The following is a 27292-nucleotide window of genomic DNA, read 5'->3' on the forward strand; positions in this document are numbered from 1 at the left end:
CCTGAAATTGATTCTATATGGAAAATCATAGAGGTGCGAATTCATTTTCCCCCTCTCAATCGTAACGCATATCGCACCCCCCTCCTCTTTTGACCCTTTTCTCAATCCTCTCTCTTTCTCTTCAGGCTTCACCCATCTCTCACTCCCTCTCTCTCCACCCCTACCATAGTGCATTTCGCTCTCTCTTAACACGTCTTAATACATCTCTCACTTCCCCCCTCTTTTGACCCCTCTCTCAATCCGTCTCTTTCTCTTCAGGCTTCACCCATCTCTCACTCCCTTTCTCTCCACCCCTCCCACTAGTGCATCTCTCTCTCTCTCTCTCTTTTGACCCCTCTCCCAATCTCTCTCTTTATCTTTAGGCTTCACCTATCTCTCACTCCCTCTCTCCACCCCTTTCACTAGAGAATCTCCCTCATGTAATGTAATGAAACTATATAAAGGGCTTTAACTGCAGAATCTTATTTGGTATATCTTTTGGTGTAGATTAATTTCTATTTGTTTGGCATTTCTGATTCATAAACGTTATTTATTCTGAATTTTCCAATGCATGTTCCTTTCGTGTTGACAAAAAATAGAGTAATGAAGTCTACTTCTGGTACCATCCTGAATGCGGCTGCTAGGGCTATGCCTGAAGTATCTGCTGAATACATCAGGATAGAGGTTAATGAGAACATCTCGTCTCAAAGCGAAAGATGCAATCGGTCCAAAATTTAAATCAATTTATTGAAATTGGCCCGGACGAGTACCACTTTATGATTTTTCAAGTGCAAAAACCCACACAAAATAAAGATAAGATCGCAAACATGTTTTGGAGACATCTAGAGAAAGCCCATTCTAAATTGTATGATCACATCAAGGGAGTTCCAATGGAGCAGATAACTCCTCTCCAATATGACTTACAATCCAACAATTTTTATTTATGCGGCCTCACTTTGGAGCAAACCAAGGAGGAATTTTTTAGTTTTATCTACGACAATGATCTGCCTTGGAGACTTGTCAAGAAGAAGTTGTTTTGAAGACTATGGTTCTATGGGACACAAGTGGTGGGGGAGGTCTTTGGTCCAATGCTGTGAAAGTGATAGCAGAAAGGATGTATAGAGAAATGCAAGGAAAATTGGAGGACATGTTTGCTGATGTCCACAATGTCTCACTTACTATAGATGCTTGGACATCCCAAAATAACATCGCCTTATTATGTTCCACTGCCCATTGGGTTAGCACCAACTAGAAGCTCAGTGAGCTATTTCTTGATCTCTTACGCATCAAAGGATCACATAACGGTCAAACTTGGCGAGGATCATCGTGGAATTTTATATACGAATATGGCATTGATTCAAAAGCCTTGTGCCATTGCTACATACAATGCATCTAACAACAAAATGATGGCAGCTGCCATTGTGGATTCATTGAAGAAGGTGAATCCTCAATTCACTATGGAACGCCACATACCATGCGTCGCCCACATCCTCAACCTCGTATTCAAGGCCAGGTGGAAGATTATTCATAATCCAAAAGCACTAGAGAGTAGTGCGCTACTCATACAAGATTTTTGCAAAAAATGCATTGCTAGACATCGATCAACAAGTAAAATCACCCATGGACGATAGTACATCGTCCAAACTTGCACCTTTGGGAGCAATTGTTGCTCACATGAGAGCCATAGTTAATGCCATTCAGGGCTCCAGGAAATGAATGGAAAAATAGGTTAACCTTTACAAAATGTTTGAACTTCAAAATTCAAACAAAATAAAGGTTGACTGCCCAATGCGTTGGAACTCCACGTTTCAAATGTTAGAGCGTGCTCTTTCCAAGAGAGAAGTGCTCGACAATAAGGATCTACAGATCATACCAACATCAACTAAGGACTACGGCATTTGTCAAAATGGTTGGGAGAAGCTTGATGAATAGGTAGGCATCCTTAGCCCATTGTGTGACGGTTTTGAATGTGGTCGTTCAACTAAGAAATTACAGATCATAGAAGTAACTTCACTAGTCACTGAGCTTACAACTCACCTTGAAGACGCTATGCAGAATTCAAGGGAAGCATTGCAATTATAGCAAATGGGTGTATTACGGACCGCATGCGGTGCTATGCATACTAAGCTGCTGCAATAGACAATCTTACTTTGGCGCAATCAAACCTTTGCTATTGTGGCAACATTGAATCCATTTTCAAAATTAGAGGTAGTGGATATGTCATGCTGCCATAATGTGCTCTCCTATCTTGGCATTCTTTTGGACAATACGTCAGATCTAGTAACAACAGACTATGAGTCAAAGCAGAGACAAGTGTTAGAAGGTCGACGAACACCACACTACATCACCTCTAGATGGCAGTTTATGTGACTGAGCCATCGTTAGTGACCAGGCTCAACGCCTAAACAAGAGTTAGATAAGTATCTTAACATCCCATGTAGCAAGGAGGAAGATACTCCCTTGAGCTGGTGCAAGGAGGTCAGCACATGATACTTTCCAAAGTTGTTAAAAATTGCTCTCTAGTATCTTGTCGTAAGCCCAACAAGCGCACTAGTGGAACGACTTTTCTCTGTCGGTCGAGGCATCACCACATATCAAAGATCACACCTTAAAGCAAAAGAGCGTTGAGATGCAGATGATGTTACAAGCATGAATCTGTCATATAGACCAGTGCTCCACAGACTTCGATGATGATGACGATGATGATGATGACAGTTTATGTGTCGATAAGTTATGTTCAATCACTTTCATTCTTTTGCGTAATTATCTTTCCTACTAATAATCTTGTCTACTCCATCTAACAGAATAACGGACGGGAAAACCCGAAAGGCACCCTATGGGACATAAGACTCATCTTCCGATGCATCAAAAGCGATGTCAATCTGCTCTTCAAACTATTAATTCTATTTCCACAACAAGAAATGACAATTTATCATGTTTTCTTATTTCTTAATGAATTGATGTAGAAATACTTTTAGAACTTGAGAACTACGTTGCTTAATTTCTGTCTTAACATATATCTCAGTGGATTTATCTCTTATCTCACTCTCTCTCTTTTCTTCACCCATCTCTCACTCTCTTATCTCCTCAGACTCCGATGATGGCAAATTCTGAATTTCAATTAGGTAGAAGATTTGTGATATTAGAAGTGCTTGAACTTCTGATTAAAACATCATTCATGTAAGTGAATATGAAAATAATGTATCACTGAAGTTTAAAGCACCAACATGTATTTTATTTTGACCCTTTGAATCTTATAGATAGTAGAGAAGAAAGCAATTTTATAAATCAAGCTGGCGGAGATTTTTTATGCCGTATAGTGATTCTATAAGATGAGAAACACAATTTGAAATATCTTTATCCATAAATGAACATGGTCCTTAGATTAAAACTGTTTCATGTAAATACCTATCAAGAAAAGTATGGGATACATCTAGATGATGTATCTTCCAATTTCTGCAGGAACTTAGGACAACACCAAGTGAATGGTAGTATGTTTGATGATTGGACTGAAGATCTTACTGATAGAGAGCTTTTTAATTTGTTAGAACCTTTTGGCCACTAACATTGCTTTCTATTTATCATCTTTTCGAGTGGTTTTATATTTTATTCTTGGAATCTAATTGCATCTTATAACATGAAAATTGGGTTTTTGAGGAACTAAAATCCATGCGTTGTCGAGCATCAGAAACTCATACTCTGTCAACATGGCTACATCTAGTATTTATCTTTGGATGCAGTAGTACGAGAGATGGGTTCTATAGTTCCTGCTCGGATCATCACAACTCAGCGTGGAATAGGATGCCTGATTGAGCAGAGAAAGAGTCACCTAGAATTGGATTTATTTGTCTAATAGAACTGTGTGTTTGACTTGGTAAGAGATCTACACTCTTCTATCCGTAGATATCCACAAAATTTCAGTTTTCAGGAGTGCAATCTAGAGTAGGAATAATATCATGATGTTGTTTAAACAAATTTTTACCATAATGTGTTAAAGTTCTATATACATATTTTAACTTAAGGGTTAATGGTAGTGTAAAAGAATGAGGTGATTGATCAAGTATCTTTAGATTAGATTGAAAAGCTGATTTTGTGACTGTTTTACGAACTAAAGATGATTGAGAAGCATTATCTACAGGAAATAGTTGAATCATCTAGAGGAATATGGATGTCATAAGCTTTCTGAGTATCATCGGATTCCATCCCAAATGATTCTTTGGATGAGATCATGGGATTCCCATGGCGGCCAGCATTACCTACAGAAGGGAATAGAGAAAATAGTCCCCATAGAGGGCAACAACAAGAGAAAAAATATATTCCCCAGTGTATAGGAAAAGGCATCTATAACTGACATGCATAGAGTCATAATCGAAAAAACAGACTTCATGGGTGCCTAAACATTTGAAGAGACGAATATCTTTCACGAGACTGATATTTTCAGTGAGTTTATTTCATATAGTTTGCATTTGGGGTGCCCCTTTAAGCGTTGCGTGGCTTCAAGTTTTTGTTTGGTCTGTCATCCCCTATTACCATTAGCAAGTAAAACTTCAGAAAAAACAAAATTTTGACTGATTTTATAACAAAATAAATGGAATACATCGTGTCATAACAGAATACTACAAAAAAGATCCACATGATATCTATATACCACATGCATACTTTTCCTGTATAAAATAATGATCATTCTGGCATCCATGGGATTTATTATTGAACGGGTATATATGCGATCTATGGTACTCTAAGATAATTAAATCTGGAACCTTCTTGGCATCTACAGATAATTTTACCAAAAAATCCTACCCCAACTAGAAGATAGTTATGAACGCTTAAAGGGAGACAAGTCACTGCTTGTCTCTAATCAATACTTCCTTACATTTAGCATATTAAATTTATTTTTACACTCATTGCCATGGGTGCACTTTAGCATAATCTATTCCTCGACTGGCAAACGATGCGTATAATAATATAGAAAAAGTGTACATTAATCAAACACCAGTTTTGTCAATATTCCAAATGCTCCTAAAAATATTAGCCAACTTCCACTTTTAGCAACAGTTGTTAATCTGTTTCATGGATGAACATTACACATTTCCAGTAAACTGCTTTTTGGATTGCTTGTTTGACCAAAGGGAAAATAACTGTGATGTTAAAGATGTTGTGTGGAGCTTAAACAGCAACAAGTCTGGCGCCCATGGTTATTGTCGTCGTCTTTGGCGTTAACAAATAAAAAGACAATTGTTCTTGGGACTATGGCCGTTGAACTAAGCCAAAGTTTAGTATATAAATAATAAATAGGCCTACTAGTTTTATCTGCCAGATACAGTCATTCAAACACATTTTGCACCACCATCTAGTCACTCCATTTATATAAATATATCTTGATTTCTAGAAAAAAATGGAGCAAAACGGTAGACCATCTCCACAAGTGTCTTACTGAATCCAGTTTCACATGTGAGGAAGTGAGAAAGCACTAGGGGATAGATATGAGTGTCAAACGTCCAGGGGGAGGCAGCGGTAATGGCATTATATTGAGTGGTAAGGACACATGTCCTGATGGACAATGCATGATTAGATAAGAATGTACAAAGAACATCATGAAAAAGTTCAAGAGCATTGTCCCTGTAGAGTATCCAACTCTTGTCTCTTGTAGGTATATGTAATTGTAATGTGATTCATGCAAGTTCAATACATGAAAGAGACATATGTTTTTATCCTTTTTGTGGTGCCACTAGCTGTCTGACCTGGAATGATAGTCTAAATCTAATCATCACATTGTTTTGTGTAGCTTCTCGCTCACCTTGACCTTTTGCTCCAACGTTGGGCCTGTGAAATGTGAAATAACCTCCATAAGGTCCATCTGGAGGGCTTAAACCTGGACGTGAGTGTTCCCAACTACATGCCTATTCCACCATTTCACATGGAGGTAAGATTTAGTTGATAACTGAAGTTCTCCTTGGGAGAGGTAGAAATATCTCTGTGCCAATGGCTTCACACAAAGTTATGGAAATCATCATGTTGAAGCCACAATATGAAACCTGAAATGATTTCTAGGGATCCTAGAGCTCGATTGAAGAGTGATTAGGATTCAGGAGTGGTCTAACTGAGGCAGGATTTTAGTGAGTGCAGAGGATTACACTGTGGAAATTATATTCGTAAAATAATGACTCAGTGAACATTCATTGTTAGATATGTCTTCTCTTTGATTTCTTTCTTGTGAGAGAGTTCTTATGCAAACTCAAGGGCTAATTTAGCAGGTTTTGTGTACTCAAAATTATTATTCTAGTAGAGTGAAACTTTATGGACTTAAGGCCAAGGTTTGAAAATAACCCCCATTATTGAGTTGGCATCAGAATGTGCCTTTGACATTACTAACCACTCACCATTGTGTCAGAAAGGCAAAGGTTTGCAAAGATCCTTGTTTTATGCTATTGTTGATCCCAATCACCTCTGCCATTACTGGTCATCCAGTCACTCACCTAATCAGGAGAAAGAGAGAGAGGAAGATAGAGAGAGAGAGAGGGAGAGAGAGAGGGAGAGAGAGAGGGAGAGAGGGAGAGAGAGAGGGAGAGAGAGGGAGAGAGAGAGAGGGAGAGAGAGAGAGAGAGGGAGAGAGAGGGAGAGAGGGAGAGAGAGAGAGAGAGGGAGAGAGAGAGAGGGGGAGAGAGAGAGAGAGAGAGAGAGAGAGAGAGAGAGAGAGAGAGAAACCTTTGCGTACGAATATTATGTATTTTACAAGTATATGGAAGCTCAATGAATGTATTTAATGTTTTCAAAGGTCTCCCTTCCAGTGTTTAAACCCTCGGCCTAAAACCCGAGAAGGCATTCTCCCTCTCACCTCGCCCTCAGTTCATCTCGTTTATCCCTGCTACGATGTGGCCTGCAACTACCCACTCCTTCTTCCTCAATCCTTGGCTCCTTCGAACTTGATCTCCCTCTTCCGGCAGCCCCACCTGGCAGCCCCGAACCCCCTTCTTCGCAGGCAATATCTTCTTCCATGATCTTTCATTTTTTCATCAGACATACTCTCTGATTATCATAAATAGCTCACTTGAATCATACCCAGATTAATATTGCATGAAAAACTAATGGTATTGTAGACCCTTCGTAGAACCCTGTTAATAGCGTCGTCATACGTTGAACTATATCCATCGGTTTGCTTAAATATCGGTATTTGCGACCTCTGGCTAGGGAAACATCGGATAAATTGGTTGCCTTTCAATTCTTCCGTTCGTGTATTTTTTTTCCCCATTTTGATGCCTATATTTTCCTGATTTCAATTCTCGATTTTTCTGTGCCCACTTTTCTGCTAAGAAGATTATCTGGCCTTGACGTCTTTGTTAGGGCTGCATTCAAGCTAGTTTTCTGGGTTTCTTTTGCGCTAAGTTGAGCAAATTGAATTATTTTTTCAAAGATTAAAGATTCAGCTTGATGTTAGTAAAAAAAATGAAGGAATCTGACCTTAAAGCTCCTTTTCTATCGTTGAGTGTCCCATTGTTGACAAGAACATGATCCAAGTATCATAAACAGAAAAAGTGATTTATCTTTCCTCCGAAACATTAAATCTCACCCTCTTTGTCTGATATGCAGGCTTCCACGTCACTTCTATCATGCAAAAATTTGCCATTTCCTCTCTCGTCAGCCCCCAGCTTTTGGGCCAACACTGTCCTTGAATTACTCAACAGAGAATGTGAGATATTTAACTGGCTCTGGGCACTCTCAGAATGCTCAACAGGATGAAGAACTCTCATCAGGATTTTCCAGAATTCACACTGATCTTGATTTGAGAAAGCAGAAGCTGACGGCGAGCACCTTCGGGTCAGCCATAGGGATGTGGCATGGCCGGCGAGCCCAACTCTGGCTCGAGAAGCTCGGCGTGGTCGAACCCTTCTCAGGAAACTCTGCAACCCAGTGGAAGAATCTCAAATCTGAGCATGCTCTTCAGCAGTACTTGCTTATCACTGGTTACCATGTCCAGTTTCTTGACTTTAAGATCTACAAGGAAGGAAACGACGGCGAAGACTGGCTCGCCGCCTCTCCACAGGGCGTTGTCGTCGGTAGCTCGCCTTCTTCCTCTGAAGGGGTTGTGGAGATTAAATGCCCATTCTTTAAAGGAAATCTGTCAGGTTCTTTTCCTTGGATCCAAGTTCCGGTCTTTTACATGCCTCAAGCTCAGGGTTTGATGGAGATCAGTGATAGAGAATGGTTAGACTTGTTTTGTTGGACCCCCAATGGGAGCAGCCTGATTAGGGTTCCGAGGGATCGGGAGTACTGGGCCCTGATGAAGACAGCCCTGGTTGACTTTTGGTGGAAGCATGTTCTTCCAGCCAGGGAAATTCTAGGCGTTGATTTTACGGAGGAGTCTGTAACAGAGTTGAGGATGCTCAGGCCCGGCCCGCGGCACGAGCTTTTCAACAGTATCGCCTGTGCCAGTCGACACTTGGGCCGCCGGTGTGCCCTCTTGAGCTTGCAGGTGAATCAGGGGTGTCGGTCTCCATGGGATTCTTGAGGATCTGAATCTTGGGTTTAAATTATGAGGTGCCCACACTTTTTGAGATCAGAAAGGTTCATCTTTATGAAATTGAACAGCATATGTCTAATGCCGAGGATCGGGTTCGGCAATTACAGATATCATTGACAAATGATGTTGACGTTGATGTGGGTTGACAGTTGATTGCATCATCTTTTTGGAATGAGGTTATTTTTTAGGAGATGCTGCCCGATGAAGTCGTACAAATCATGGTGAGTCTTGCCTTTTCTTGGTTTATAAGTGGTCAGAGTTTGTGTGGGCTTTTGGCTCTCACTTGTATTCATGGATCATATATATACCATATCAGGAGTATCACTGATCTTGGGTGATCCTCCTCTCTTTCTTCAAAAAAAACTGATGGCATCATCCACGCTAATGTTTTTCAACATTGTCGTCACTGTCAACAGACCATACTTTTTCAGTGAATATCATCATCAACTAGTTCACTTGATGTTGACGACGACAATAACATCAATATGGTTGACATTTTTGAACTAATTGATTGTAAATGTTGGTGGACTGCATCAATTGTCTGTGATATCACGTCAAAGGCAACCCCGTTAACCAAAATTTACCTCCGTCAGTGAGTTTCTATGACCTTAATGATGGTGTTGACGCTGACTAGTGTGGAAACTCTATGCATAAATCTGACCTTGCAGAGGACCAGAGGCCGCAATCTCCGTTTGATGAGCAGTAGCTTGGGTGTTGGGGTCGCAATCTCTGTTAGAAAACCTGCACTCCTGGGATCATGATTTTTTTACCTTTATAAAATTGAGCAATCTGTTCATCTGTAATGGACCCATGCCATCGTCAATGTGAAAATTTTCCCAATTTTCGACTATCATCGATCTCAGTTTTCTGTGCAATCTAAAATGATGGAGAAGGCAAAATTACAGAATGAATCTCAATCATACCCATTCTCTGATTGTGTCAACACAGCAGAATGTTTCAATTTGGTGGATTTGATATGACTTTGTGCGGTTATTTTATAAAGCAATCTAAATTTAGATGCATTTTTATAGAACTGCAGTGAAAAATGGAGAGATTTCCAACCTGACAGAGGCAGGGAGCACCTGTAATTACAAAAGTTCTTGTTTGGAAACAGAGATACTGAAGAAATGATGGATATACGCAGTGTGGGTTCCACTGTTCATATCAAACCAACTTTATCTTATTAAGCATATTTCCTAATACTTGTAAATGTTTCCTAATACTTTTATTCTTCAATGGTATCAACTTTTTAAGCTGATATTTCAAAATATTTCTAAATACTGGGTTAGCCTTAAATATGGTGTGAATTATTTTGCAGATGTTTCTCAATATGATAAACTTAAATTTGGTGGCGCATAACTATTCAATGATATCTGGTACCAAGCTGTTATTTGTGAAAATGTAGAAACTTAAAACTAGAGAAGGAGACAGTCCGGTCTCTGTCTGGTTTTTGTAAAAACCTAAATCTAGACCTGAAGTTCCATCTGTCTTGGTCTAGGTCTAGTCTCGGACCAGTCTGGTTGACTAGAAAAGTGAGAGAGTGAGAGAGTTATAGGGTGAGAGAATGAGAGAGTGAGAGAGGGAGAAACTGAAAACCTTAGAGTTTAGAGGGGTAGAGAATGAAAGAGTGGGAGATGGGGAGAGGGAGATAATGAGATAGTGAAAGAATGTGATAATGGGAGAGGGAGAGAGAATGAATGAGAGAGTTAGAGGGGAAGATAATGAAAGAGTGAGAGACAGAGATAGGGAGATAATGAGCGAGCGAAAGAGTGAGAAAATTAGAGGACAGAATGATAGAGTGAGAGAGTTAGAGGAAAGGAGAGAGTGAGAGAGGGAGACACTGAAGAGTGAGAGGAGAGAGGGCGAGAATGAGAGCAAAAGGAGAGAGGGAGAGAATGAGAGTGAGAGGGGGAGAGAGGGAGAGAATGAGAGTGAGTGAAGGAGAGAGGGAGAGAATGAGAGTGGGTGAAGGAGAGAGGGAGTGAATGAGAGTGATAGAAGGAGAGAGGGAGAGAATGAGAGTTACAGAAGAGAGGGAGGAGAGAGGGAGAGAGTGTGAGAATGAGAGGAGAGAGTGAGATAAGGAGAGATTGATAGAGGGAGAGAGAGAGAGAGAAACTTAGAGGGGGAGAGAATGAGAGATTGATAGGGGGAGAGAGAGTGAGAAACTTAGTGGGGAGAGAATAGAGGGAGGGAATGAGAGTGAGTAATGAGAGAGTGAGAGGAGAGTGAGGGGGGAGACTGAAAGAGTTTGAGAGTGAGCTAGGAAGAGAATGATTGTGAGGAAGGGACAGTGTGAGGGTGAGACTTGGAGAGTGAATGAAGGGGAGAGTACAAGAGGGAGAGAGTGACAAGGTGAGAGAAAGAGAGAGAGAGAGAGGGAGAGTTAGAGGGTGAGACTAGGAGAGTGTGATTTGGAGAGAGTATGAGAGGGACAGAGGGAGCAGGAGCCGGCGAGAGGGAGAGAGTTAATTTAATATATTATTATATATTTTATTTATGGGAACGGTCTTTGGTCTGATTCCACGTGAGAACCAGAATTGGGCAGAATCTTTGGTCAGCCCTAAAAGGCTGACTGACTGTCCGGTTCTCTACAGTATGACAGAACTTTGGTCAGACTGTGGCCTTCCCTACTTAAAACACTGTGGGTTGATCTTATAAAAAATATATATCATTAAGCCAAATGTTATGAAAAAATAATAACTTAAATATAATGGGATATAATTATTCATCGTTGACAATTTATATAATATAAGATTGACAAATTTTTAAGTTTTAAAAACTGGCAAAAGGCACTCCCATTATGTAGGGATAAAATTTTCCCTGGTGCTGTCTCATCTCGGGTTGTGGAGAGCCATGAACCAAGAAAAGACAGAGGACATCCGCAAACCTAGAGTAAATCACCAACCACAAAGGCTTTCATTCTGTTTCCACTCTGAGGTCAGGATAGATGAATGATGGCAGTAACCTATTTTGGAGGAAAAGCTTCAAACACTAGACTGCTGTCCTTGGATGATATGACACGCCCCATTTGGGACAACGCAGCTAAGTATCTGGAAAGATTAGTAAATTTTAAGTTTTTAAAACTTGCAAAAGGCACCCGCGTTAGGTATGGATTTCACTGGGGCTGCGTCATCCAAGGGCGTGGACGGAAGATGCCCAACGGAATAAGACGGGTGGAATGGCATTTCTGTCACTCATCCGTCACCAGAGCCTGCAGTTTCATTCTGTTTCGGTCGGAGGGGTGGGATCCAAACAAATGGCTGAGCAGATGGAGGACAGTTGTAAGCCTAGAGTAAATCACCAGTTCCCCAAGGACAGAACCTGGAAACAAAGCCCAGGAGGCTTTTGTTCTGTTTCCACTCCGAGGTCAGGACAGATGCCGCATGATGATAAACAGTTTTGGATGAAGAGCTTCAAACACTAGAAATATAGTGCATGGATGCGGATGGGACGGTTATTTCATCTGTGGACGAAAAAATTGTCCTGTCTAGGAGTTCAGACGATTAACGGGATGATTGTTTCATCCACGGACGAAATAATGTGTCAAGTATCCGCCTAAGAGGCACTACTGGAATTTGACAAGTGTAGTGCCACGGGTCAAATTCTGAGTGGCCTAATCCACTACTTTGTCCCCGAGGAGGGACGGGACGAGAATGTCTTGGATGGGACAGTTTTGGACAGGACGAGACGTGGATGAAAATATTTGGGACATGAGGAACTCTGGATGTGACGAGAATGTCTTGGACAGGATGGTTTAGGACGGGACAAAATGTGGATGAAAATATTTGGGACGGGAGGAACTCTGGATGTGATGAGAATGTCGTGGACGGGATGGTTTCGGATGGGACGAGACGTGGATGAAAATATTTGGAACGGGAGGAACTCTGGATGTCACGAGAATGTTTTTGACGGGATAGTTTCGGATGGGACGAGACGTGGATGAAAATATTTGGGACGGGAGGAACTCTGGATGTGACGAGAATGTCTTTGATGGGATAGTTTCGGATGGGACGAGACGTGGATGAAAATATTTGGGACGGGAGGAACTCTAGATGTGACGAGAATGTCGTGGACGGGATGGTTTCGGACAGAACGAGATGTGGATGAAAATATTTGGGATGGGAGAATATATGGATGTGACGAGAATGTCGTGGACAGGATGGTTTTGGACGGGACGAGACGTGGATGAAAATATTTGGGACGGGAGGAACTCTAGATGTGATGAGAATGTCTTGGACGGGATGGTTTCGGACGGGACGAGACGTGGATGGAAAGATTTGGGACGGGAGGAACTCTGGATGTGACGAGAATGTCTTGGATGGGATGGTTTCGGACGGGACGAGATATGGATTTAAATAGTTGGGATGGGAGAAGCTCTGGATGTGACGAGAATGTCTTGGACGGGATGGTTTCGTATGGGACGAGACGTGGATGAAAATATTTGGGACGGGAGGAACTCTGGATGTGAGGAGAATGTCTTGTATGGGATGGTTTCGAACGGGACGAGACGTAGATGAAAATATTTGGGACGGGAGGAACTCTGGATGTGACGAGAATGTCTTGGACGGGATGGTTTAGATTGGACGAGATGTGGATTAAAATAGTTGGGATGGGAGGAGTTCTGGATGTGACAAGAATGTCGTGGACGGGATGGTTTTGGACAGGACGAGACGTGGATGAAAATATTTGAGACGGGAGGAACTCTGGATGCGACGAGAATGTCTTGGACGGGATGGTTTAGGACGGGACGAGATGTGGATGAAAATATTTGAGACGGGTTTTCAGAGACAACGAGATGTGGGTGAAAATATTTGGGATGGGAGGAACTCTGGATGTGACGAGAATGTCTTGGACGAGATGGTTTCAGAGGGGACAAAATGTGGATGAAAATATTTGGGACGGGAGGAACTATCGATGTGACGAGAATGTCTTCGACGGGACGAAACATGGATGAAAATATTTGGGACGGGAGGAACTCTGGATGTGACAAGAATGTCGTGGACGGGTTTCAGACGGAACGAGATGTGGATCAAAATATTTTGGACGGGAGGAACTATGGATGTGACGAGAATGTCTTCGACGGGACGAAACATGGATGAAAATATTTGGGACGGAAGGAACTCTGGATGGGACGATTCTCATGAACTTCTATAAATTGGGACGTAAGATGGGACGAAGTTCATCCCATCCCATCCATTGTCCCTGTCCTGTCGATCGTGCAGTAGGGTTTGCCCATCCAATATCCGTCCAATATCCGATATCGGGAGGAAAACCGGGATGGTGCGGGATACCGGATATCAGTTGATATCCGTCTCTGAAGGGCAGATAGATATCAGTACCGGATACCATAGCTGGATGGACGCGATGGGTATCGGATGCTGGATCTCAGTTATCGATATCAGGAGATTGGTTTTGATATCCAAAGTTCGGTTTCGATATCTGGATATCGGTAACCGATATTTTTTCCAATCTATCGCAAACCCATATGGGTGATTTATAAAATGTTTTAAGGTATAAAATTGCTTCACCCGTCTTTATAATGAATCCTTAATATGACATGCGAGCGCCAACAAATGCCACAGCTTGCAAAAATTAAAGATGCCCCTATGCCTTATAATTGTCAAAATTAGTATGTAATGGAAACGAAAATAAAAGTTCATCCTTGAAGCTCACCTATAATGGTTGAAAATGTTGCAAAATTATAACTAAATTAAGCCCGCGCATTTTGGTGCTTATTTTTATAATTAAATAGAGTGCAAATTTGGACTTAATAATTTACTTATTTGGTTGTGAAAATTTATAATTTTGGAAAATTAAAAAAAATTGTAGGTAAATGATGCAAAATTATAACTAAATTAACCCCACACATTTTGATGCTTTAACATGCTTGATTTAACTAATATTTATATTATAAACTAGAGTGGAAAATAGGACTTAATAATTTACTTATTTGGTTGTGAAAAATTATAATTTTGGAAAATTCAACACACCTACAATTAACCCCACATTTTTTGGTGCTTCAACAAGGTTGATTTAACTAATATTTATATTATTAAGTAGAGTGAAAATTTGGACTTAATAATTTACTTATTTGGTTGTGTAAATTTTATAATTTTAGAAAAGTCAACAAAATTGTAGAAAAATGTTGCAAAATTATAACGAAATTAGCCCCACATTTTTTGGTGCTTCAATATGGTTTATTTAACTAATATTATATTATTAAGTAGAGTGCGGAAGTGGACTTAGTAATTTAATTATTTGGTTGCAACAATTTATAATTTTGGAAAAAATTCAACAAAATTGTTGGTAAATATTGCAAAGTTTTTACTAAATTAACCCCACACTTTTTGGCGTCTTGAACATGGTTTATTTAACTACTATTTATGTTATTGAATAAATTTTATAAAATTTCATATTTGGTTAAGTGCAAATTTTTAACAAAACTCAAAAAATATATAGGAAATTGGTGCGATGTTTTTATCAAAAGAGGCCTTCTGTAATAGGTAACCGTAAAAAATACACCCTTCCCTTGAGAATTTCCCCATGGCTCTATCAGAAGTTTGTGCTTACTTGGTCATCACCTGCATAGAGAGAGATAACAAATAAATAACGATTATTATGTAAAATATGCATAAAATGTAGTCAATGTAGGTGATGTGTACCTCGAGCAGATGCGACTACCCCATCTTGTCCATCCTTGCCATCCGAACCCAACTCCACATAAGTGTACCATCACTTCTTGTCCACACACAACCAACACTTCACAGTGATGAGAGTTTCGATGCTTGTCGGCGACAAACGTGACCTCTTGTATGTGACAATAGCGTTGCCCACCGAGAACATGCGCTCAGCAGGAGCGCTAGTCGCACATAATGACAACGACTCCCTCGTAACGGCTGCAAGTAAGGGGAAGCGTTTCGCCCCTGTGCTGGCCTACCAAGATAGTGGGGTGAACACTCTCTCATTAGGCACGACCTTCGTTAGGTATTGGTTGAACTTGTCCCACGCCGACCTCGTTAACGCAGGTGCCGATTGGACTTTTTGCATAATGTTCTGTAGCCAAGAGTCCAACTCTTTACCTTTTGAGTGCCCATCTTCAACGTGCCCACTTGCTCCATGCCTCAGCGAGTCACATGGTAACATGGACCGTACGTATGCGATGATTGCTTCTATGACGCCCTAACGGAGCATTGACCCTTTGTGGAATGGATCCATCAATGCCGCGCCGGTGATTGCCTCATTGGCCCACAAGATCTCTGCATATTGTGCAAGCTTGAGTTGCATCGCCTTACACGCTTGCGCCATGTTGGAACGATCTCCTTCATGCAATCGTCGTATGCAAGTGAAGAAAGTACCATCTTTGATTTTCTAGACCACTTTATCCATGTGTTCTTTAAGGCCGTCTATGAGATATAATACGTCACATATCATCGGCGTCACTATCTTGTAAACATGATCGGTGGATACATCGAACCATCCAAGGATGCGTCAAAATTCTTTCACCAACTCCCACTCGTCCTTTGACATCTTTGTCGTCTTCCCCTTCCGACCAAAAGCCTTCGACACTTCATCAATTACATCACGCTTCTTTACGTAAGTGCTGCTCCATCGGGTCAGACAGTCTAAGACGACCATATTAGAGTCCTCGACTTCGGGGTCATCTTCACATGCCTTTGCATAATGTTCTCTACGTTGCATAGAGCTTTGAATATTGCGCACTACTGACCGCACCTTCGCAATTGTATCACCCAAACATAACGGCTGGCGTGCTTCGTCATTGTCGTTAGAGGCTGAGAATATATCTCCAAGTTTGTTGTCCTGGTCGTTGTCGTACTGGTCTGCTGTCCTGGTCACATCGCCTTCTTCGGGCTCTACAGCTTGGGCCGAAGGAATGTCGAAGTTTTTTATTGCCGCTTGCACGACAATGTTCAGAATGTGTGCAACGCATGGGACATGTCTTCTGGCTCTAAACGTCGCGTTGACAATCTCTATCTTTCTCGCCATCAATGCCAACATCCTTTTATTCGCCGAGGCATTGTCAGTAGTCATGGCGTACACCTGCATAAATACCGGTCACGTGTAAATTCACATGATTAATTAATAAGATAAGTTTGACGATGAATGCTGACCTTCGGCCGTAGACAGAATTCTTCTAGGGCCTAGAGAATGATGAACGCAGACACTATAGAGAAATCACGCTTGCCGACGATTTCTAGAATGGCAAGTACCCTCTCTCGGTATACCCATTTATCGTTCACCCAATGGACAGTGATGCCTAGAAGTCCAGTACCGTTCTCTGCAGTCCACGCGTCTACAGTGAGGGACACTCGATCCACGTTCTCCCATAGCTTCTTCACATCTTATTTCATGCGTCCATGCATTTGGATGGTCCACTGCTTAATGACTTTCGCACGGGGAGGATCCAAGTCGAGCAGTGTCGCGTAGCACCACATCTCCTTGAATGCGACATTCTGAACAATGCTCCATGGTGAATCAGTCATGCATATAAACCGTGCAATGACATTCTTCATCTTGTCTGGCGTATGCCCTCTAATCGGCCCTCATCGGCTTGGCTCTCCCAGCTGTTTGTTTTGCATTTTCTCTGATATACGCGGCGGATCAGGGTCTTCCAACACCATGCCCTTAAGCTCCCCATGATGTGCAGGATGGCAAGCCTTGAAATGTCTCCAAAATACGTTGGTGCTTCTGTTGACCTGCCGTTTCATCGCTTTTCTCTTATTGTGCGGGTTCGTCTCCCGACACAGTAAGCATGCATAGTATCCATCACCATTGGATTCAAAGTAGTCAATGATGACTGAATGGTTCGAACGAGGGTGACTCGTACGTTCAGGACAGTTAGCTCCTAACCCAGATCCGTCTTGGGGTGGGGCACTACCTCTGGTGGGTTCATGGTTCTGAATTCATAATTTGGTAAGCAATGATTGTTTAATATCTCAACGCATGATGTTGATCTACGCTTATAAATCTAATGAAACTAAGAGGTACAATTAACATAAAACAAGAAAGAAACATAACACAAGATAGAAAAAAATATCCCGACAATCTTAATTGAACTTCAGTTTCCTACATTGCATAGCCAGTCAATAATAACAGGCTACCAACAACCAATAAACACGCAAGGACTTCACCGAGAGAGAATGAGAGATGTGTGAATGCAAAAGAATGAGACAGAGATCAGAGAGTGAGAAAGGAAGAGAGAAGAGTGGAAGATTATGAAAAAACAAGATTGAGAGGAAATGAGAAAAAATGAGAGAAAGAAGGGAGAATGAGAGAAGAGAATGAGAATTAGAGAAGAAAAGATAAAAATAGGCAGAGAGTGAGAGAGAAGGAGAGAAGAGTGGAAGATTATGAAATAACAAAATTGAGAGGGAATGACAGAAATATTCACATATTGAGAAAAAATGAGAGAATGAAGGGAGAAAAAGAAAGAGACAGAAAGGCAGAAAAATTCAGACAGTTTTAGACATTGTGGAAGAGGGAGGATTAGAGAAGGATGAGATAAATATAGAAAAAAAAGGTTCAAGGCAGATCGTAGAGTGGGTGTGAATGAGAGAAGAGAATGAGAATTAGAGAAGAAAAGATAAAAATAGGCAGAGAGTGAGAGAGAAGGAGAGAAGAGTGGAAGATTATGAAATAACAAAATTGCGAGGGAATGAGAGAAAAAAAAGTTCAGAGAGATCGTAGACTAGAATTGACGAAGATACAAAAAATTGAAGCTTCTGACTTCTGACTTCTGATTACTGAATACAACAATTTATGAACGGGAAATTCCAACAATTTATGAACGGGAAGCAGCTATGAGAAATTGCGGAAGAAGAATTGGAAAATTGGAATGTAGGAATTGAGAATCAGCGAATGAAGTAGAAAAAAGAAGAAGAAAATTTTGAAGAACTTAGCGGCAGAGAATATGAGAATTAGAGGCAGAATAAGAAAAATAAATTTGAAAGGGGAGGAAGAACTTACCCGCGAGTCTGCGACCATCGATTCCGCCGATGCCACCGTCCGCCGATCCCGCCGATGCCGCCGTCCACCGTCCAAACCCTCTATGGCTCTCTTTCTGTCTTTCGTGTATTTTCGATTCAAATTTTCGAATCGAAAATACACGAAATAACTATAAGAATCTTATTCTATGTGGATATCGAAAATCCGATATCCACACCCGATATCCGATGTCGTCATCCTCCCGCCTGAGACAGAGGCAGGTGACGACATCGAGACAGATATTGATATCGGCATTGTACCAACCGACATCCGATACCGATATCCGATATCTGGATATCCAAAAGAATCGATGCCGGAAATTGCCTTTCTGGACGAGCGAACAGTAAGACGTGCAGTATAACTACAGAGCTATCCCGGGGCCGGATGACGCTTCCCGTCCGGGACGGCGTAGCTAAATAACAGAAAAGACGACGTGGCAGTCGTCTTCTACCTCGGGCGCTCTGCCATGGCGATGGAGCTTCTCCTCCTCCCTTCCGCTCCAAATCCGCCATGCCCGATCAACTCCAGAGCTCATCTTCCCTCTTCTTCTTCTTCTTCTTCTTCAGCTTCTTCTACGGCGTCTTCTTCTTCTTCTACTTCGTCTTCTTCGTCCATCGCCGGCCGCTTCCGCTGTGGCAATTCCTCCGTCTCAAGGCGAGAAGCTGTGCTCAAGGCGGGGAATCTCTCCGCATTGGCAGCGGTGACCGCGCTTTGCTCTTCCTTCGTGCCTAGAACGATGGCAGAGGCGCTCGAGGCGACTTCCGTTCTTCCCAAGGCCGCGCTGCCGGGCATTGCCAGTACCAGGTCCTGGTTCCTCTACACGGGGGATGGATTCTCCATCCGCGTGCCCCCCGATTTCGAAGACGTCACCGAGCCGGAGGTTGGGACGAAATCTTGCTCTCATTTGATCTGAATTCCTGATTAATTCGCTTCTATTCGGATTCATTTTGCGGTTCGAAGGTTGTTATGGTCGATGATTTGTCTCTGATGCATAGACTTTTGAAGGATAATATATTTGACGTGAATCTTCGCAGTTTATCGTCTTTCAAGGGGTCTGTTCATGCGAAGAATGTCGATGTACATCAAATTAAAATATCAATTTACCGTCCATCCAGGCAGAAACGACGTCTATTTTGAAATTTATTGTTTTCTATCGCTTATGTTTATCGTTTGTACTTGGGGAACTAGAGGAATATAAATCAAACCACTTTATTTGACAGAAATTGGGCTCTTGACTGAAGAATTGTGTCAATTATACTTGTGTTGCCCTTTTTAATTGAGGCGAAAAGTCCTGAATTTTCGTTGTGTTTAGAGATCCATATTTTTTTCGAGCAGTGGAATGCTAAATAAAAACTATATCTTGGGATGTATGTAGTTTGGGGAGATATTCAAGTCCTATGATTTTTTGCTCCTGCTTTTTGCGATTATCTTGATGTGACAAGGTTACATTTCATATTCGGCTGGCCAACACTGATATTGTTCTGAGAGTTTAACTGGTTGGATTGATATATTGAATCTGTATTCGGTTCTCTATTTTTGTTGATAGGATTATAATGCTGGCCTGTCGCTGTACGGTGACAAAGTAAAGCCTAAAACTTTTGCTGCTCAATTTGCATCCCCCGATAGGTACAAAGAAATTTATTTTAACTTGTTTCATAGTTTATTCATGTCCTCTGTTATATTTACTATTTATTTGTTTCATTTCCTTATCCTTAATGTTGTGATGATTTAATGACGATTCACTCCCAAACTAGGACAAAGTTGACAAATGAGTTTTGTACCTTTTAGTTTATGATATGATCTGTTGGATTCAAGAGCTTACCGGCTTTGATAAAAGCTATAGCTGATAGCAAGGGTGCTACTTTTCATCTTTAAGCAGGATGTTGTTCTTCAACATAATCCTATACCCCCCTAGCCGTGTAAGCCAAAGGGCATTTTTTGTCATTATTCACATAAACAAAGGATGTTTTCCCATGTATGTAAAGAATCCCTCATTTAAGGAGGGAAGCAATGAAGTAAATCTACAGTCGTTAGTGTTTCCTCAATCCCCGTTGGCCTAACCTGTGGGTGATCCGCCCTCTCCATTGGGTGAAGCGTAGAAAACACACTCCTTCCTGAAGACACCCTCTCTCCCTCCTTTATCATCTTCATCTACCTGATAGAAACTAACAGGGTTTCACATTGTTTGAATGGGCAAGAGCGTGTCCTGCACGGGACCCTGCGTTCCTCCCGCACCTCTTGCTTTGGTAAGTCCGTGGCAGATCCGTATCAGTTACCTTGTGACGGGTGAGCCAGCAACGGAAGCCCCAGTGAATGACAGCTATGGGAGTCCTAGGTAGTGAAATCAGAAGGATTCTGGATTTCATTTCTTTCATAACGTCTGAAGCACTGTGTTATTTATTTATTTACAGTCCTTCGCCCTTCAAAGACCTGAAAGTAACAATGTCCGATAAATCTGAACGTTTCATTTCTTGCAGAACTTATCTTTCAGATAACTTCTTCTTATTCATCTGAATCTGGATTGACTTTGCAACATTTATCTTCATCTTTAGTTTGCTCCTTAAGTTGTGTCAGAATCATTTCTTACTTGCTCTTTAAAAAGAAAGAACAAGAAATGGGTACTTTAACGAGGATGGGAGTACAGGGGGGAGTGGTCTGCTACAAAATGACCAGAAGTCGCTGATACACTGAAATACTTGAAGCTCCAAATTGTTATGATTCTTAGTGGTTGCATAGGCCTGGATAAGAACATCTAATGGAGATCTATTAAAAGGAGATTTTGTCTGAACATTGATATAAGAGATGAACAGACAACATAGCTGTATTCCTCCAAGGAAGATATAGAAATAGGAGTCTGAATAGTCACTACTCAAATTTTTTTTCTAAATATGTCCCAGCTTTCATCCAGCAACCCCATTCTGTTGATGGCGCGGGCGCATGAGGATTCATCAATAATTACCTGTTCCCTGAAGAAGACGGTAATAGCAGAATTCATGATTTCTGTTCAACTATCAGTTCAAAGCATTTTATATTTCAAAAAAAAAAATCAGTTCAAAGCATTTTAACCTTGGCACCAAATTGACAGTTTGATCATAGCCATAAATCCACAGATAATCATGGGAACCTCACATTTCACATTCATAAGGTGGATCTAACAGAAATGACTCGCATCACCAAGGATGAGAAACCAGAGAAAAACATGCAGGTGCAGAGAACAGAGCTGGACCCCATGCATTATAGTCAATCACCTCAAACACTGAAGTAGAACAAACCACAGATAGAGGATAATTTATCCGTTTGTGTTTGGCACACTTGACACAAATTTAACCCATGACATAAAGCTGAACCATAGTTGTATTAATAGATAAAGAAAGGTGAACCGGTTGCCGGTGAAATTGCCTGACTTGTGCCTCCCTGCCGAGGTGCAGTGGCAACCATAGCTTCATGCCATCATCATGGGAAGATAACCCTAAGTGGTAGAGTCCATCACAGATCATAGCTAGCCCATGCATCTGGCCCGCAGCCTTGTCACAAAGAAACACATCGACTCCATAGAAGTTCTGGTTATAAGAAGAAATCTGGGTAATCTTTGTACAGAGAGCAGATCAACTCATACTTTTGGAACATGCAAAACATGTGTTTGTGTCGCGATAATCCAATTGCAATCATACCAATAACAAATACCAAAGTAAGGTGCCATAGTCAGTCTGAACTTTCCTATTACTAGGGCAGTTTTCATACTGTAGAAAGCAAATTTTCTGGTGTCATATAATTTGTGGCACCAGGGATTCAGATCTATTAGCAATATTAACGGTTGGCAACTGAATGTACCAAGGAAGTTGACCCCACAATGTGAGTGATTTTTTATGAGGCTCTGGATTTGTTGAAGTTCTTCCTTGAGCAGTGTCATATCACCAGGTTTCTATTGTGGCTCAGAGATCTGTTCATCATCAGGTTCTTGAGTAGATACTTGAGTGATACTGTTCCGTCTGCTAATTTTGGGGGTTTTCGGTGCTGCTTCCAACAAGTTTCTACGGTGTGATGTGGCTTCTTGCAGTAAACATGAGATTGTCGATCTTTTTCATCATTATGTTTACCCCGATAGCTTTTCTTGTCCCTGAGAAGGCTGCTTTGGTTGTTGACTGGGAGTGTTAGATGGCTTGGACTGGTCAGGCGTTCCTTGTCAATGCTTCACAAGAGAAGCTGCATTTTTTACTATTTCTCATTTCCATGTCATTCAGAAGTGAGACCCAACTGACCTTTGTCATTTCCAACCTTGATAACAGTGTTCTCAAAGTTTAACTTATGCTTGTGGTTGAAAAGTTGAGCTAAAACTGTCTCAAATTCAGGTATTGATAAACCCAGTCATGCAATATATATTCTGTATCCACAAAGCTGTTTGGAGAGGAGTGATAAAAGTCAATCTTCTTCCAAAAGGCTTCAAACTCGTTTGTATACTCCAATGCTGTCCCTGCTCTTGTCGGAGGCACATGGATCTATCCACTAGATCAGCATATTTTTATTGATACTTGCACTTAAACTATCATTTCAGTATAGTGACCCATAGTGCGTTAGCATTATAAAATCCATATAAGACTGGCTTAGTTCTGGACACATTGAATCTAAGACCCAAGTAAAGAGAACATCCTCCTCACACTGCCATTCCAAATTAAATTTGGCTGTAGGACCACATATATTCTCTGTCAAGTGGTAGAGTTCCCCTTGAGGGCGGAATATTTTATGGACATTTTTAGTCCATTGGTAAAGATTATGGCCCATAACTAGGTTGCGAATTCCTGTTTGAGGAAGATGTGAATATCATTTTTCCCCAAATGCATTACACTTCCAGTTGAACCAAGACTTTCAGCATCCATTGTTTCCTCCGCAGCCATCAATAAAGTCACGTCTCTTACCAGATCGGTAAGTCATTCAATTTCTTCTAGATTCCAAAATATAGGAATCTATTGAAGGATTTATAGTTGGAGGAGAGATGATAAAAAAGAGGAATCAAATCTGAGATGGTCACACCTGGACCATGGAGTCATTTGTAATCAAGCCGCGGACTAGGAGAGGTAGGTTGGTTGTCGTTGGGGACTCCCAGATCGCCGACTCGTGCCAAGCCTTGAACTTTGCAAGATATGATTGTCTTTGAAATGGCTGAACAAGATTGGCTGGTTGTTGTTCACGAGTGCTGATGTTCATCCTATCTGTTTGCAGGCTCTGATACTATGTCAGTGGGGAATACTCGATTTAATGGAACAAAAAACATTGTTTCTTTTCATAACTTAGGATTAGTTACATACGTGGATTACTATTTCCCGTTACCCTATACTCAAAAGATATAGAGTAACGGGAAATGTGACAGCGACCATATTCGTTAAACTATCTGTGCTGGTGATGTACACATGTAAGGTCCATTAAAATATAAGATCCTATCCATGACCTATCAGAACTCCTGCGCCTCTGGCAAACAAAGGGCTAGAATTCCAATTATAGATTTACCTTAAGATTTTAACAAATGTTTGGCTAAAGTCGGATTTTTACGTTCACACACAGGAAAAATGAGAAACTCATAAAAGATGAAGCGTTTCACATTTTACTCCGGTGCATCCATGAGCTATTTTGAGTTTGAATGTTGACTATATTTGGAGCGAGTCAACCTCTGTCTTGGCCATCAGGTTCAGGCATGTCCCCTTGACTTTGATGGTGGACATTGATGGGACTTTGATGATCCAATATTGACAGAGTCAACCATCAATGTCAGTCAATGTGTACCATCCACAGGAGTAAAAGATGCCATCGGCATGTTATTAATATCAAATGTGATGGTTGACATTGACAGTTGATGTGATGTTAATGCGTTGGTCATCCCCATGACCGTTTAAGAATATTGTCTCATTAAAGACATCCCCTCACGCCAATGTCATTATCAACCTCCCCCAAACAGTGCCAATGCCAACGATGGTAGTTGAGGGTTGATGTGACAATGTGGGTAACAAACCCTACTAACCAGGCCCTTTGTCAAACCATTCTTGCATTGTTTTTTTCAGATTATAATTAATTAATAGAATTCTCTCTGTGCTTCCTGACTGTTATCTTACATGCAGATCAGAAGCTGTTAGTGTAGTGATTCGGCCATCCAATCAGCTTAAGATCACATTCCTAGAGGTTAGTTGGACTCTGTTGCTTACGTTTCTCTCCAACAAATTATTTTTTTGTCATCGTCTTGTATTGCAGGAACCAGATTTAATCGAGTCCCGTAGAGTGTATTAAGTTATATCACTGGTCACCAACAGAAATAGATCTTTTTGACTTTGTCTTCTGTATCTGGGAAACATTGTTATCTTCCCAACTTTTCTTTAATTCATTCTTGTTAGAATCTAGAGTTTCTTATTTAACCCAATTCTTGTCCTTTTTACTTACATACCCTTGTAACGTCTATCAACAAATATGGCCGTTGTAATAGCCTTGATTTGTATTCCCATCTTAAGATCAGAATCAAATATGTACCACAAATGAGGCATTTGCCCTAATGAATACAGTTCGGTTTTCTTTCTTGTTCATGCTTTTCAAGCTCTCTCTCTCTCTCTCTCTCTCTCTCTCTCTCTCTCTCTCTCTCTCTCTCTCTCTCTCTCTCTCTCTCTCTCTCTCTCTCTCTCTCTCTCTCTCTCTCTCTCTCTCTCGATTGACTGCTCCAATCGCTGACATCTCATGAAGGTCTCCTGGTGAACCAGATCCGTTGCAAGAATTCCAGCTGTACCTTTTTAGATCCGTACAACTTAGCTTATGTATTAGGTCAACTCATATGTTAATTTTTCTTGGATGAAGAGGATGGCATCTACACAAAAAGTCGCTGTTTTTCATCTATTTTTGTGAATTCAGATTTCTGTCATTTTAAAAGCTTGAGAAATAGCGGATAAAGTCTCGTCTTTGAAAGATAGTCTCTGCTCTGTGAACCTCGTGTCCTGAGCAGGCGAAGGATGTGACAGATTTCGGCACACTGAAAGAGGCATCCAAAATTTTTGTTCCAGGTATGTTTTTGATACAGTAGTGGTTTGACTTGATAGAATGCAAAATATTTAAATCTCTGATGGAGATAATTTGTATGACTTTCTCAGTGAGACACATGGGCTGCTCAAAAGATGAACAAAATTTTCAAATGCTTTTCCATATTAATTTTTCAATTAAAATATTACAGTTTTTTCATTTTCTTAACTCATTTAGTTGTGGTAGGTTTTCATTGCCAAAATTCTTCTTAATTAATATTTTTAATTTTCCTCATGCCCATGACTCGATTTGACACAGGAGGAGCGAAATTGTACTCAGCTCGCGCAATAAAGATCAAGGAAGATGAAGGATTGAGGTAGACTGTTGACTAACCTCCGTTAAAGTTGGACATGCCTCTGTCTATCTTTTTAATTTGAGTTTAGTTTCTGAATGTCAGGAATTAAAAACCTGAAAAAAGAGTTCTGGACGTTAAGATTGAATAATAGAATGGGAGTAGAAACTTTTAAAATATATGAACATGGAATTTTAAAATGCGGAATTATACTCGCAAATTTTTTTGGGCTTAAAATTTTACATATTTCAGTACATATTGTCTTCTCTTTACGTGAAAAATAGAAACCATCTACATTGAGATTTATTTAATGAAAAAATGCTTCTTCATTGAGATTTTGTCTCTGATGGATTGAGCTTTCAGGGGTTACTACTTCTATGAGTTTGGGGTCAACGATCTGCATTTTGCCCTTGTTGCTGCCATTAACAGTGGGAAGGTGCTGAGATTTTTCCCATCTCCTTTGATAAAATTGAAATTTTCCATTAACCCACACTTTTTCTATCGAAAAAATTTCATGATTCGATCAAGCTTTAACTAACATCACTAACATTCTATCTAAATTTGCTGTCTTTGACTTCAGACTGTCATTGCGGCGGCTTCTGCTCCAGATACAAGATGGGAAGAGGATGGTGTTAAGCTTCGGTCGGCGGCCATATCTCTGTCAGTGGCATAGGGAAGAGTAAATTTTCTCTTTCTATTTCAAGTGCTAGAGTATCCAAATTTTGTATTTTTTCGCCCAATGAAAATACCTTGATCTTTGATTTTATTCTTGTAAGATGAATATGTTACAGGTAAAAGGACTCTCTTGATCTCAATATTATCAAGATTCTCTTACTTGGTGGGTACATTGGAGAAGAGAGAGAAAAGTGCCTTAAATAGGCAGATAGAGAGATACAATTTTACACAATACCCTAGAAAACCTGAGAATGACTACTTTCTCCCTGAAGAATAAAAGACAGGAAAAAATAGAAGTATTTAAATACAATGAGTAAAACCAAATTCACTTAGTAAGAGTTGGAGAATTTTCAATCTTCAACTCACTTCGCTGTGTCAAAATTTTCATTGAATTCAAGGAGATCTTTTTTGACATGGGTGTCGTCATCCAAATTATCCAAAAACATTATGAGGAAGAATGCATGATGGATTATCCAAAACTTTAGTGAACCTCTTATTTAACATTAATCGTCATCATAGTTTGGTCAGGATCAATCTAATCTTGAGAGTCAGAAGTCCTCTGCATGTTGATGTTTCTTTATTCTGTAGTCACATAATACTTGATGCAACAATCAATTTACTTCAACTTGACAGAAGAACTTTGGTAATAGTCTTCAAAATCTCATGTAGCTTGAGAATATGCTTGCTCTTCATGACCAGAGTTTTACCCAATGCCATAGAAGTGAATAAATGGTTATATTTGTTGGTTTGTTACTGATAAAAAAATCAGTCATTCA

General features: G+C 40.6%; 3 protein-coding genes across 5 annotated transcripts; 2 read left to right on the forward strand and 1 right to left on the reverse strand.

Moving 5' to 3' along the window:
* The first annotated feature begins 6688 nt into the window (after nt 1-6688).
* Nucleotides 6689-9747, forward strand: LOC144707178 (uncharacterized). Of its 3 annotated transcripts, none has more exons than XR_013582406.1 (3): nt 6689-6958; nt 7567-8718; nt 9529-9747. XR_013582406.1 is itself a non-coding variant. In XM_078580292.1 (2 exons), the coding sequence occupies exon 2, from the start codon at nt 7808-7810 to the stop codon at nt 8483-8485; it is 678 nt and encodes a 225-aa protein (XP_078436418.1). In that variant the 5' UTR covers nt 6689-6958; nt 7567-7807; the 3' UTR covers nt 8486-9337. The 3 variants fall into 3 exon arrangements, 1 of the variants encoding a protein (XP_078436418.1); XR_013582407.1 differs by lacking the exon at nt 9529-9747 and adding an exon at nt 9166-9337; XM_078580292.1 differs by lacking the exon at nt 9529-9747 and having other exon boundaries at nt 7567-9337.
* Nucleotides 9748-14966: 5219 nt separating this feature from the next.
* Nucleotides 14967-18575, reverse strand: LOC144706695 (uncharacterized). The gene is made up of 3 exons (XM_078579692.1): nt 18485-18575; nt 15163-16558; nt 14967-15081 (listed from the first exon to the last, which is right to left on the reverse strand). Exons 1-2 carry the CDS (start codon nt 18500-18502, stop codon nt 15989-15991), a joined length of 588 nt encoding a protein of 195 aa, XP_078435818.1. The 5' UTR covers nt 18503-18575; the 3' UTR covers nt 14967-15081; nt 15163-15988.
* A 343-nt stretch (nt 18576-18918) lies between these two features.
* Nucleotides 18919-26675, forward strand: LOC144706970 (tagatose-6-phosphate ketose/aldose isomerase, putative (Mog1/PsbP/DUF1795-like photosystem II reaction center PsbP family protein)). Its single transcript, XM_078580072.1, has 7 exons — nt 18919-19382; nt 20049-20128; nt 24610-24670; nt 25476-25533; nt 25808-25865; nt 26205-26277; nt 26422-26675. The coding sequence occupies exons 1-7, from the start codon at nt 18969-18971 to the stop codon at nt 26512-26514; spliced, it is 837 nt and encodes a 278-aa protein (XP_078436198.1). The 5' UTR covers nt 18919-18968; the 3' UTR covers nt 26515-26675.
* Nucleotides 26676-27292: the final 617 nt, after the last annotated feature.

Source organism: Wolffia australiana, chromosome 8 (genome assembly GCF_029677425.1).
Source record: "Wolffia australiana isolate 7733 chromosome 8, ASM2967742v1".
NCBI lineage: Eukaryota > Viridiplantae > Streptophyta > Magnoliopsida > Alismatales > Araceae > Wolffia > Wolffia australiana.